The sequence below is a fragment of the Rhinolophus hipposideros genome, assembly GCF_964194185.1.
Source record: "Rhinolophus hipposideros genome assembly, chromosome: 20".
In the NCBI taxonomy this organism is placed as follows: domain Eukaryota; kingdom Metazoa; phylum Chordata; class Mammalia; order Chiroptera; family Rhinolophidae; genus Rhinolophus; species Rhinolophus hipposideros.
Window position 1 is genome coordinate 10,229,953 of NC_138066.1, and position 13,863 is coordinate 10,243,815.

The following is a 13,863-nucleotide window of genomic DNA, read 5'->3' on the forward strand; positions in this document are numbered from 1 at the left end:
TAAAGTCTTTCCACCACACCACACCCGTGCCCCTCCCCCTCACAAAACTCCAGGCCAGGGTTTCCCACCTGCGGGATGCTAAGGCCAAGGGAAGGGAGAGAGGGAAAAGATGGCACGGGGATGGAACTGGACTCGGGGCAGAGGTGGGGGGCCGGAATGGAAAGGGGAGGAGGCCACATTGCCTGGCAACCATCCCAGGGCACGTGCACTGGTGACATCATTCCAGGCCACCTCTAACACAAACCTTTGACCCTTACGGGCGGAGAGGGCCGCTGGCTGAGCTTCCTGGGAAATAGCCTTAGGAATTCTGGGAACCCAAAAAGGAGAGGAAGCAAGGTGGGACCAGGACCCAGGCATCCTGCTCCTGCCTTGATCTCTTTTACTCCCAATACGAGTCCAATTCCAGGGACTCGGGCCGCTGGGCTCCACCTCTCCGCCTCCAGCCTTGACCTCCCAACCCATATTTCTGACGGAGTCCCGACACGCCTCTCAGAGATACTGTGCCTTCTCTCTCCTGGGCAAGATCTCAGGTGGGAAGCGGGAGGTATGGGGCGGGGGTACCAAGTCCCGCAGTACTTCGTCTCCCATCTGTGGGATCCCGCGTGCCCCTGCCGGCCGCCAGCCGGAATCTGTCTGGGTCCCTAACTCTCCTGCCCCTCCCCACGCTGTTCCAGGGCGGAGTCTGTGGAGTTGAAACCAGGACACGGCTAGAGGAAGTTATATAACCGGGAGAAGCCGGGAAGGACAAGTGGAGAGGGGTACAAACAGCTCGAAAGAAACCGAGGGAGGTGCAAAGAGCACCAGAACGAGTGGGGAAAAAACATCAGGAATGGGAAGGATTTGGGTGCACATCAAAGACGAGGAATTCACGCGAATAAGGGGCGTGACGATGGCCCGGGAAGAATCACCCGAGTTGTCCCGGGCTTCCCCGCAGCGCTCTCCCCCGCCACCAACAGCAGTTAAGCCTGAGCGAGTGAAGCCACGGGAAGGGGCTCTGGTCCCCGTTCCGTTCCTCTTGAGGCAACCCAAACCAGAACCCGGGAAGGCAGCGTTTGAGTATAGGGGCCAGAAACCACAGCTCCGCCCAGCCCACCTGGGAAAGTGGCGCGCCAGCTGGGGGGGTTGGTGGGAAATTCGGCCCATTCCACCCAAGGCTGAGCATTAATGGTTCGAGACCTCGCGAAAGATGGCAGGCGTACCCAGAGGTCTGAGTCCCAAGGGGGTGAGGAGCCCAGCCTAGGACCACTATACAAACACAGACTCAACGTGGGGGGTGGGGCAGCGAGCGCCGACTTGCGGCGCAGGCGCAGGGGGGATTCGGGCGCGTGTGGCGGAAGGAGGGGCACTGGGCGCGAGCGTGTGGGAGTGCACGTGCGGGTCCCGGACAGCTACTCCTTCCTTCCCTCTGCCTCTGCCCCTCCCCTCTCCCTCTTCCTGTCGCTCTATAATGCCTCCACCACATTGGCTGCCAGGAGCCTGATGTCAGGGACGTCTGCTGGAGCGGATTGGGCGGACGCGAGAGTTCGGGAATCTGGCTCTAGAGTCTGGCTCTCCAGTTACTCTGGCAACAGGGCAAGCAACCCCCGGGGGGAAGGGGAGCGGAGCGGAGCTCAGCGCTGCGCCTGGGTCCTTCCTCCCTCCGGAGGACCGTCGAGTCCATTTTGGTGGCAATTCGTTGCCTCCCTCCTTACTCCTAGGCTCTCCCTGTCCGGAGAACTAGGCGTCCTGCCCTCGACCATCCCCAGGCTCCCAGCCCCCCCACACTCACCAACTCCCATCCCAAGATACTGCCATAAGCCACCGTAGACTGGTAGCGAAGCTGCGTTGCTTAGGAACCAACCCGCTTGCCCCTCTCCACTATTTACCCCAGTCCGGAGAGGCGAAAACTGAGTCCCCAGCCCTCTCCCCATCCTCAGCCCTCCGCCCTCCCGTCCACAATTTCCTGTGAGGGACTGAGAAGACTGACTGGAAGCCAAAAGAGCACCTCAGCCCACCTTTCCTTCCGGCCGGGGTTAGGGGCTTCGGTTGTTTCATGGCTTTATCCCCCACCTCACTCCTCTCAGTTCGGGCTGTGCGTCTCGCCCTCGCCATCTCGTGGCAACGTCAGGAAGGTTCAGCACGAAAAAGGGCGAGGGGCAGGAACTCGGGAGAGGGCAGAGTGGGACAAGACCCACTTGCGGGAGACGAGCGGGGTGACGCCGAGTAAAGGGACGTGATGTGCAGTGGAGTGGATGAGGCGGAGGCCACTGCAGGGAGGTTATCGGGGCTCCTGGTGTGAGGGTCAGAGCTGAGGCTGTACCCCTCACCTGTGGGAAGTGGCCCAGGGACCGGAGACACATCCCTACTTGACCACGTCCGACCTCCAGAAGCCACCGCACAGATCTATCTGCAAACTCTGACCTTTAGTCCTACCCGTTAAGTGTTAGGGACCGCCGCGCCCCGCCCCCCCTCCCCATTGTCGGGAAGGGGAATCCCAGCCCTAGGTGGACTGGGAGTCCTTTCAGGCCCTTCTTGATACCCAGAACCCAAGCCACCTGCCTCTCAGCTCTTCCCCCATCCCACCCTGCTCTCTTCTAGGGGACCCGGACGTCCTGCGCCCCAGTCTTCCCAGTCCTTTACCGAGACCCAAACGTCCATCCACAGCTCTATTCCGCCTGCGACTCAGGCGTCCCGCCCCCCTGAGCGGAGATGGTTTTCCTCTTTCGCCGCTCCCCGTTACCTGATTCTAGGGCGTTCCAGGTGTTCAGGCTCCCCAAGGTCTCCTTGGGGGTCGAGCGGCCCCCCCTCTCCCAGGTCGGGGCTGGGGGGGCCGCTCCGCCCCGTGGCGCAGTTGGATTTTCCAACACAAACACCGCCCCCCCTCCCCAACCCCGCCTCCTTCTCGTTGTCCCGCCCCTCCTCGCGCCGAAGTCCTCCCTCTCGGGCCCTGCCCCGCCTTTCGCCAGTCCCGCTCGCTTCAGCGCAGGTGCAGAATAGGACGCCGAAAGCGGGTTGCGGAGTTCCGGGTGCAACGTACTGGGTCTAGCCCGGATCCCTATCTGACAAACTCTTATTCCATTTGGATCACGCGCCTTTCCAAGGTAGGCCCCGCCCCCATTCTAGTCCAGCACCAATTTAACCACACCCTCTTTAGGCCCCACGCCCTGCCCTTTCGTTCGAGGCCACGCCTCTGTCTCAAGGTCTCCCACTTCCCTTGCTCTTTTCCCCATCCAGTAGCCTCTCACTGCAGTTGTCATCCTTTGTAAGGCCTGCGCTTCATCTCTCCCCAAACCCTCACCATCCCATTGAGAGACATAGGGCTTGTGGTCTCGGGTGTTTTACTGCACTGAGCTCCAATGTAATTCTTCCACCTTTATAGCTAGCACGCTAGGTATCTCCAGGGTCTTATTGCACAACAAATTCAACCAAGGTCAAGGCCTGAGTGAGGTCCAGCCTCGGCATGAGGTGCATTGTCAGCTTTGGCTCCTAGAGTCCCTGACCCTCTCTCAAGCCAGGAAGAAGAGGAGGCCTTCTCAGTTGTCCAGGCTCATGAGTAGAGCGGTGCCCCTCTTGATCCAGTGATCAGATGTCATGGTCCCACACCGGAGGTCGATGCCAATCACAAAGGAGACTCTGTCTGAGCTGCCTGCCCGGTTGGGATAGTAGTAGCAGGGACAGGAGTACATGCCTGAGGGAAAGGAGAAGAAGGAGTCAGGCCCCTGGAGCCTGTGGGAGAACAGGGCAGCAGCAGGTGTGGGGGAGGAATGAAGCAGAAGACTGGGTTAGGAGCCAAACTAGGGGTGGGGCAGGCAGGTCTGAGGGAGTTGTCCCACCCTTGGCGCTCTTCTTTCGGCTCTCTGTAGGCCGAAAGTGGATGGTGGGCATGAGGCAGACAAGCTGCATGGGTTCTGCCTCCACCAAGCAGGAGTTCTTCTGATCCCAGCCAGCACCTTCCAGGTACAGGCCTCGAACCCAGACACCATCCTGGGGAGACATGGGGACAGATTGGGGAGAAGTCTAGACCTTGGTTGCCAGTATCCCTGACCTGCCATCTCTCTTCTCCCTTCTCAACCAATTAATTGTTTCCCACCTTTGCACCCCGTACCCGCCTCCACCACACCCAAGCACATCTGGCTCCCACCTTGGGTGGATACACTAGGTTGCTGTCATCCACAGTGGAAACGATAAACTCCCAAGAGAGGCTGTCCACTGAAATCTGGGGATTGAAGGTGAGAATACGGGAGGACCTCCAACGAGGAGAGTAAAGACATGTCCCCAGCATCCAATCCACATCACATTTTTCACATGGCTTACATTGTTTTGGCGAGCTGAAGACTGCAGTACAGCAGTGAGGAAGCCAGTGGGAAAGGTGAAGCCAGACAGCCAGAAGATCACAGGAGGCCGAGCACGGCTAGCCCACAGCTCAAACTGCTCCACACGCATGGCCAAGTCCCGGGTCCATGCAGCCAATGGCTTTTGTGAGGGATATGCCTGGAGAAGGAGGCAGTGTGTATTCATTCATTTATTCATGCGTTCACGTCCTTATTTATTGAGCACTTGGAGCAGAATATGTGGTGTCAGCCCCTGCTCCCCAACTTCAGTTGGGCGAAGCACTCCAAAAGCCAACTCCCAGGAAACAAGCATAAAATGACAGCTATTTATTAAGAATAGCAACAGTAATAGCAACCAGTTACCATTAATGAAGCACCTACTGTTATGTGCAATACTGGGAATCTTTGAAACATCCTTGGAGAGGTTAGTAACTTGCCCTAAGTAAGCTTCTAAATTAATAACTTGTGCAAAGTCAATCAGTGAGTGTCAGAGCCAGATTTCAACTTTGAACCTGTCTGGCTCCAAAGCCCAGGCTTACTGCATTTTGCTATATGCCTACCTAGAATAAGGAGATTGGGGGCACAGGGTAAGAGGGGAGCTTATTGTTGGAGTAGGATCAACAGTGGTATAATCTTGCCTTTCCCCAGAGTGGAGGAACATGGGCATCAAAGATGCAATTGAAAATCTCTTCCAGGTTTGTAGACATGACGATGAGACCCTGGATGCCTTTTTCCAGGTCTGTTAGTGAGAACCTGAGCAGGATAGGGTGGAGGGTTAGAGATGGGATGGAAGAGCCATCCTAGGCAGAGGGCGAAGGCCTTTCCTCTTGCCCCCTCCCAACATACCACAGAGTCCCTCTCCGTCTTACAGAATGGTCTCCATAAGCTTGTTGTATCTCTGGATCTCCTGCAGAAGGACCACATTGAGGGGGGAGGGGTCCAGAGCCAGAAGTTTTTGGGTCCCCTCATAGTCGATCATTTCAGGAATCTTCTGTTTCACATCAGTGGCCAACTCGAGGACCTGATGAGGCAGAAGCCCTGAGTGCAGCCCTCTCTTCCTAATGGCTTTCTCTCCCCCAGGTGTCTGTCTCTTCTTACCTTCTCTTCCCGGCTCTGGCCTCCAGCCCTGGTGGGTGTAATCTGGGGTTGCAGGGAAAGCAGAGTCTCAAAGAGAGTTCGTGCCTCAGTGATCTGGGAGGCCACATCTGCATTGGGGTGTTGGCCAAAGGCCTCAGGGGGGTCCATGCCAGGCAACATGCTGATGTATTCCTTGTAAGAGGCCAGGCTCCCATCTTTGGGGATGAAGTAAGTCTCCAATACTGACAACCTAGGGAGCCATAGCATAATTATCTGCACATTGTAGCGAGACTGAAGCTTCAAATACCAGGGCAAGACTCTAGTCCCTATGTATGTCCCATTTGTCCAACACCCCTCCCAACCCCACACATTCTGCCTTCTCCCAATCTCATATTCTCTCCTCAAACACTGCCCCTACCCCCTGTCTTTCCACCTGGTTTCTTTGTGTCCTCTGGCCCCTGTTCAGTGCCACCTCCCCCTCACCGGTAAAAGGGGGTTGATAGAGACTGGTCACAAAAATAGTCATTGATGTAGGTGGTGAGCAGACGCCGGTCCCAGTCATCTGTGACATGCCCACCGTAGTTGACACCGGCAATAAGGTACTTGAGTGCGTCCCAGGGTGTCTCTTCATACTCGTCCAGATAGAGGCTCAGCAAGTTCTCTGACACCTGTGAATAGTCCCAGCACACGCCCCCAGCCCCACACACAGTTATGGCAGAAACTCTTCCAATTAGACTTTAACACAGGCTTTCTGTCAGTGGGTATTCCCACAGGGGAGCCATGGGACAGGAATTATAAGGAGAGAGGGCAGGGATAAGGGACCCCTGGTTAGCACAAACCTCAAAGTCGGAGTCATTGAAGCCATAGACAATGTTCCAGCCAAGCTGCAGGAACTTTTTGCGTTCAAGTAACACAGAGTGGAAGAAGCAGAGTGCAAACAGCAGCTTCTTATACTTGGCTGGTTTGGAGCAGCGAGAAAACTGTGGTTCCATCATCAGTTGGTAAAGACGTGTCATGTTGGCCTTTAGGCCCTGAGGACAATAAAGTATAGAGGATAGAAGACATGAATCTTGCTCAGCCCTGCCACTAGCACCACCATGTACAGTTGTGGAGGTTGCTTACTGCACAAGGGCACTGGCTGAAGGGGTGAGTGGAGGCTGGAATTTAGCCCTTGATCAGCATACCAAGATGTGCACTCATTCACAAGGCTGAGTGCCTTTCTCTAATTCACACACAGGCACTGTATGGGCTAGTGGCAGTCCTACCTTCTTGTCGCCCGCCTTTTGATCCTCTCAGCCACAATGTTCTCAATGGTGGGTAGGCCTACTCAATTTGGGAGTACCAAAAAATAGGAACAAAGATATACATGCAACTATGAATGAACAAAAATGTCCACTATTATTTGCAAAGGTTCAGTGTAGATTGAAAGGGCCATAGTATATCATCAAAGAGGAATATTCTGTGTGATTGGATTTATCAGGTTTCATGAGCAAGCTGAGATTTGAACTAAGTTGTACAAATGGGAAGGATATGACTAGGCTGAGAGGAGAGCCTCGGTTTCTAGGAGATGGAAAGAACAGAAGGAATAAAAGCACAAAGGGGACAATAAGTGAGATGAATCTAACTAAAGTAAAGTGCAAGTGTTCCAGTGGGGTTAGAAGAGCAATTAACAAATGGAGGTGCAGTAAGAACAGTTTGAGGCATTTGGACTTGATTCACCAGGCCACTTTCTATCTTGAGTAGAACAGTGATATGTTGAAACAATGTTTTAAGAAGACTCATCTATGATGGACAGAATGGAATAGTGAGAAAACTAAAGAAAGAATATTGGATAGAGCAGTAACAAAAATTATGATTTTTTAAAATTCCATTTATAATATCAAAATACATAAAGTAGGAATAAATCCAATAAAATGTACAACGCTTTAGAGAGAAAATTGCAAAACTTTATTAAAATAAAGAATAAATTAAGAGACATAGCTATCCTCATGGATTAAGAGGCTCAATATCCTAAAGATGTCGATTTCCTCCATATTGATCAACAGGATTTTTTGTGTGGAACTTGACAAGCTAATTTCAAGAAGAATAAGGTAAGGAGACTTGCCTTACCAGTTATCAAGAATTATTATAGAGCTATAATGTAATTAAGACAGTGTATAGTGATCCCAATATAAACAACTTGATCAATGAACAGAATAAAGGGCTCAGAAATATATGTATGGAAACATGATTTAAGGCTGAGCAAGCATTGCAGATCACAAGGTTAATTGTAGGCTATTCGATAACGGTACTGGGAGAATTGGTTGTGGAAAAACATTAGACCTCTACTTCATTCCACACTAAGAAAAATCAATGTGAAGTGACTAAAAACCTGTAAGTGAAAGTCGAATTAAAAAATTGTTTTGAAGACAAGTATAAAAGAGTGTCTTACACACTTGGAGTAAGCAAAGGTTTCTTGAACAAGTCATAGGAAGACAAATCATAAAAAAGAAGCTAGCTAATTTCAACTTCATAAAAATTAAGAATTTCTATTCATTGAAAAATAACATAAAGAAAAAAGACAACCCACAAAACACATAACTGATAAAGGATTAGAATCTGGAATATAAGAACTACGCAGCATGAAGAACAGCATGAATGAATGTCAAGCACATAATATTCAATAAAAAAAGCAAGTTGCAGAAGAATGTATACAGCATGGTTCCATTAACCACACAATCTTTTGTGTTAAAATTGTAAAGATGGGGGTGGCCGGTTGGCTCAGTTGGTTAGAGCCTGAGCTCTTAACAACAAGGTTGCCGGTTCGATCCCCACATGGGCCACTGTGAGCTGTGCCCTCCACAACTAGATTGAAATAGTACTTGACTTGGAGCTGATGGGTCCTGAAAAAACACACTTAAGTAAATAAAAGGGTTTTTTTTTAATTGTAAAGTAAAGAAAGTGACAAACACAACATTCAGAATAGTGGCTTCTTCTGAATGGGGAGTGAAGGCAATGAAATTGGGGAGAAGTGCATCAAGACTTCGAAGAAAACAGTATTCTTTCTTACACAATATGATGGGCATACAGGTATTTATGGAATCTCAATCCTTTAAATTATCTTGACTATTTTATAAATATTATTTTGTATCTATTTAATTATTTAAAAATTATATATATATATATATATATATATATATATATATATATATATATATATTTTTTTTTTAAGGATAAGCAGGCAGTGATCAAAACTGGCTTCTTTCACAGGACAACAAAATGGCAATACTTGATCTAGAAAGGATCCTGTGCTGGGGATGGGAGGGGATTTATAAAGGACATGATTGGGTCATTTAACAAAATTGGAATATGTAATAGATTTGGATTAAAATATTGTATCAATTTACTGAAGTTGGCAACTGTGCTGCAGTTATATAAGAAAATATCCTTCTTGTTAGGGTTGAACCATTTACATTGAAATACACTGAAGTATTTAGTGGTAAAGGACCATGATATATGCATCTTGCCTTCAGATGGTTCAGAAAAGGTGTGTGTGTCAAGAGAGAAAGAGAAACAGAGAGAGAAATCCAATGGTATGGCAAGTGGGGCAATGTTAACAAGAGACGAATCTGGGTAACATACATGTGGGTGTTCTCACAACTTTTCTATTAAGTTTTAAATGATTTCCAATAAAATATTTAAAAACATTGGCCTCTTTGTTAGCTTCCAAAAGAAGTCCACTTGTACCAAGTAAACCCTGAATGTTTTACTTCTACTGACGGTATGGTGGATCGCATGGAGGTTCTGCCTTTCACAGGAAGCACTCCTGGGCAAAGCCAGGATGGACCCTCTACTCTTAGGACTGCCCCATTGCAGAGCCATCTTCTCTGATTCCTCTTTCCTTCCTCCTAGGGCTTCCTCAGATTCATTACTACCTCCCACTTCATTATGCAGACCTAAATAGCACCCACCTCCGCACTCACTCTACCCATCACAGTATGCTCAACCTAGCTACCAAGGCACACACCTCTCTTAGAAGGCAAAAAAATAAAAACAGAAAATAGAAAATATTCTGTTACACTCAGGACACATTTCTGGACTGTTCAAGATTTTGTAATGGGGGCACAGAATACTTTTGTTGGCAGAAGAGAATAAAAGGTAAATAGAAGTCAACTTTAAGCATATTTTTAAAGAAATTAGTGGCTTCATTAACAAAAATAAGATGAGGAGATAATCTATGGTGGAGAAGCTGACGACTTGTTTTGGGAGTATGGGATTTACAGTGCTGGTGTGCCAGGAAGAAATGTTTTATAACCAGATGGAATTCAGACCTGGAACTGAGTTTGATACTGGAGCCAGAGATGGGGATTGAGTTGAAATCAGGAAAAGGACAATTTCTCTGTCAAGTTGTGAAAGGAGAAAATGTAAAATAAGAAAAGTTGGAGGCCAAGGACTAAGTCTTGAGATATAACCACAGACAGGAGGAGAAAAACACAGAAGTAATAAATGACACGGAAAACCAGGGAAAGGGACAGTCAGCTGTGTCAACTACCCAAAATAGTCAAGGAGGGTTTAGAATGATGAAAGACACCCAATGCGTGGGTACATTCAAACAGTACTTATTTATTGAGAATCTACTATATACAGGTAGGTCCCTGTGCTACTCATAGGATGAGCAAACTGTTGAAAGAAAAAAAAACACCATATGTCCTCTGCCCTCGTGGAGCTTACCATCTAGAGAAGACAGGTATTAATGAGAATCACACAAATATATGTAAAATTACTGCAGTGGTAAGGACCAGAAGGACTGGTAAATGTTTCATGAGTGTGTGCCACTGGGATTTTTACCGAGAGATGGAGGTCAGAGGCTTCCTGAGACTAGAAGGAGCAAAGGAGGAGTGAAGAGAAAAGAAGGGAGAGCAGTATGCACAAAAGCCTTGGCACAAGAGAATGCAGGGTCTACTGAGGGAGGAGAACAAAACTATTTAAAAATTAATGGTGTAGGTAGAGCAAAGAAAGTAAAGGGGAGGATAGCTATGGATAAAGCCGGGGAGAGATACACAGGCAGTGTTTATACGGGTTTTGATCTTGACTAAATGCAATGAAAAGCTACTAAAATAGTTTAAGCAGGGGGTAAGTGGGTGGGGTGTAGCAACAGGATCAGATTTTTTTAAATAAAAAAGATGAAATGCTGTGATTTGAGACAACACAGATGGATCTTGAGAGTACTACACGCTAAATGAAATAAGTCAGACGGTAAAGGACATGAACTGTCTGATTTCACTCATATATGGAATGCAAAACAAAAACAAACAAATGAACAAACAAAAAAACAGACAACATGATCACATTTTTCATGGATCAGTATGATTGCATTCAATGGTGACCTTGTAATACGGAGATAAAAATTTCAATGAGAGTTGGAGGGAAGAAAGGAGAAAAGGGCTGGGAGTCCAGCAAGTGTGACATTAGGGAAAAAAATGTAAAAAAATTTTGGGAGGCTGGAAGGTTCTGTGGAGTATTTACTTTTCAGTGCCTCAGTTTCCTATCTATTAAATGGGTTAATAGTACTTACCCAGTGGGGTGTGTGTGTGTGTGTGTGTGTGTGTGTGTAATGAATTAATAAATGTAAAGAACTTAGAACAATGCCTGCCTGGAACATAACACTGAGGAAATGTTAGATATTACTATTATATTCTAAGAGTTTGGCACAAAGAGCAGAGAAACAAGGTGAAATTGTTTAGAGACAATAGAATCGAACAAGCCTGCTGTTGTTAAGGTTAAGCCCTCTCTGATGCTAGTAGGAGGAAAGGCTGACCAGAAGGCATGGTTGATGTTGGCTATCTACAGTCTCCCATACCTTTGGTGGTTCTGTGGTCATCTTGATGCTTGCCTGCAAGATTGAGATTGGGAAGTTGGGGTGGGGGCTAGAGCTGAGCCAGAGGCGGAAGGAAGGGTGAGGATCCTCCACTTGCAGCTGCTCCACCAGTTTGTCCAGATTAGGCATCCAAGATAGTGACAGGTGGCAGTTAGCCAGAAACACCCAATGTCCTGCAAGGAGATGTTGCATTCAGTGGTACCCATTCCCTAAGCTCCCTCTGTCCCCACACTTTCCATCTGATTGTGTGTGTGTGAGGAGGGAGGAGTCCAAATGCTCAGATCTGCCACTCCGTGGGCCTTCTGGAGAAGTGGGAGCTGCAGTTATGGTAGTGTGTTTGAAGCTGGAGGTTCTGGGGAGTAGGACCAGGGCCAAAGATGGGGATAAAAGAACAGGAATGACACTGACCCTGAATCACACCCTCTCGGAGGAGCCGAGCAGCAATGGGGGCCTGGCCCTGGCCCAGGGACAGGGCATGGAAACGCTGGGCCATGCCTGTGTGCTCTGCCAGCTGGAGCAGGGCATTGGTGGGGTCCACACCAGGAGACAGGATGAATACCAGTGGAGTTCGTGGTGTTGAATCCTCTATCACCTGCCAGAAGCACAGGGGAAGGCCTCAGGAAGAAGGCCAAGTAACACAGTGGGAGAAAGAGATTGAGGAAATGCATATGGTAGCTTGGAGTGAAGAGAGGGAAGCAAGAAGGACCCAGGGGTCGTGTGGGCAAAGAAACCAAGCCACTGACCAACTTCATGTTTAGTACAGGTGGCTCAGTGAAGCGGGAGCCAAGGTTGGAGATGATGAAAGAAGTAACACAGAATGCCACTCGGTCCTGCCGTAGGGAGCGAACAATCAACATCCGTTGCATCTCATTGCAGGCATTCTCCCATTCACCTGGAGATGAGATGAGGAGTTGCGGGGAAAGTCTGGGAGAGCAGGGAACATAAACAAAGGGACACCTACAGGGAAGGCTCTGCTAGGAGGCAGATGCACTGAGGGGAACTTGGAAGGGGGATGCAAAATAAAAGGAAGGGCAAGCACACTGGCTGAATGGAGAGAAGGAGAAAGGCAGGAGAGGGAGGAGATGCCTGGGCACCTGGCAGCATAGCCTTTTCCGGGGTGGGATTGGTATACCACAGGTGCCAGTCACGAGGATACTGTTCAAAGGAGTTCATGAGTCCGTGGAAGTTGGTCAGTTTGTCTAACTCTGTGATGTTATCCCAGTAGGCATCTGCCAGCCAGCTAGTACATGGGTTATCCATTTGGCCCTCCCGATCCAGGACCTGGGGGGAAGGAGAAAGGGAACTGATCCAGAACACTTCCAAAGAAGAGTTCCCTTTTTTGTTTTAAACTTGGGAAATCCAAGATGAGTCTTGCATGAAACAGAATGAAAAAGTGAATACAGGAATCTGAGATGGATTCGAATCCACTTTTATTGGGGAAATAAATGTGGGGGTCTAAGTCTCTGTGCTGATACCACAGTTCAAATTTAGGAAGCTGGCGCCCTCTGGTGGTTGTCTGGTAGTAATGTCTCTTGCCCCAATAATATCAATTGGCGCCCTCTCTCTTCAAAGAAGCGCAAACTATTTAACAGTTCATTCACTTATTTACTCTCTTTAACAAATATTTATTGTTCACAAACTATCAATTGTTTTAAGCACTTAGGATACATCACTAAACAAAAAAGACAAATATCTTTGCCCTTAAGGAGCTTATTTTCCAACATGGGAGGGCAGATAATGAACCAAAACATAACAAACAAGTAAATTATCTAGTATGTTAAAGATGGCAGTGCCATGGGGAAGTAGATTAAGTTGAGGAGGATATGGAAGGTTGGAAGTGCTGGGGGTAGTTTAAAGTATTAAATAAAGAAGTCAACAAGGTATCAGTGACGTGAGATTTGAATCAAGTCTTCGAGGAGGTGAGAGAGAGAGGCCAAATGACAGCTGGGGGAATAGTTTTCCGGCAGAAGAAACAGCCAGTGCAAAGGCCCTATGGTGGGAGAGGCCTGCTAGAGCCAGGAGGCCTGTGCAGCTGGAGTGGATGGAGTGAGGAGCTGGGCGGTGGCAGGTGACATCAGGGAATCCATTTTAAAAGAATCTCTCTTGTCCCTGTGTTGAGAAATCAGGGCTGGGGAAGCATTGGGAGGCTATTGCTAAAATCCAGATGAGAGATGAAGTGAAGGTTTCAAAAGGAGTGAAACTGCTATTCGAGAGGGTGGGAGAATTACTGGCCCAGGGAAATGTGGTATTGTCGTCTGGCAGGTTCAAGGGCCCACTGAGGTTCATGATGGTGGGTTTAAAGTGAGTCCAGTGAATGTGGATGTGTTTTTCTCCAGTCATGTTCAGCTACATGGGCCACACAGAACAGGAGAGCTGAATCTAACCAGAGTGGTAGTTTTGCCAAGCAAATGCAACACGGGTGAGGGAGAAGAGGGAAGGAGGTGAAGTGCTTGCAAGTGAGACAGTATCATGGTGACGATGGAAATCAGGCTGGGGAAGAAGTGGCTTGAGAAGCAGTGAAAGAGTGGCAAGATCATGCCAACCAGTAGGTCATAGGTAATGGGCCCCAAAGCCCTGTGTATAATGTGAGCAAGGGGAACGTGGCAAATCATCTCCAGA

General features: G+C 48.6%; 1 protein-coding gene across 1 annotated transcript in view; it reads right to left on the bottom strand.

Moving 5' to 3' along the window:
* Positions 1-3,302: 3,302 nt before the first annotated feature.
* The window catches only part of DNAH2 (dynein axonemal heavy chain 2), a 97,414-nt gene continuing 86,853 nt past the window's right edge, over positions 3,303-13,863 (bottom strand). The window contains exons 75-87 of the mRNA XM_081029769.1: positions 12,339-12,525; positions 11,988-12,136; positions 11,653-11,836; positions 11,227-11,417; positions 6,227-6,418; positions 5,871-6,055; positions 5,409-5,637; positions 5,180-5,331; positions 4,949-5,063; positions 4,294-4,470; positions 4,121-4,195; positions 3,813-3,963; positions 3,303-3,667 (exon numbers count right to left, since the gene is read on the bottom strand). Of these exons, the coding sequence (XP_080885895.1) occupies positions 3,513-3,667; positions 3,813-3,963; positions 4,121-4,195; positions 4,294-4,470; positions 4,949-5,063; positions 5,180-5,331; positions 5,409-5,637; positions 5,871-6,055; positions 6,227-6,418; positions 11,227-11,417; positions 11,653-11,836; positions 11,988-12,136; positions 12,339-12,525 (2,142 nt within the window). The 3' untranslated portion in view covers positions 3,303-3,512. The remainder of the gene's footprint in view (positions 3,668-3,812; positions 3,964-4,120; positions 4,196-4,293; positions 4,471-4,948; positions 5,064-5,179; positions 5,332-5,408; positions 5,638-5,870; positions 6,056-6,226; positions 6,419-11,226; positions 11,418-11,652; positions 11,837-11,987; positions 12,137-12,338; positions 12,526-13,863) is intronic.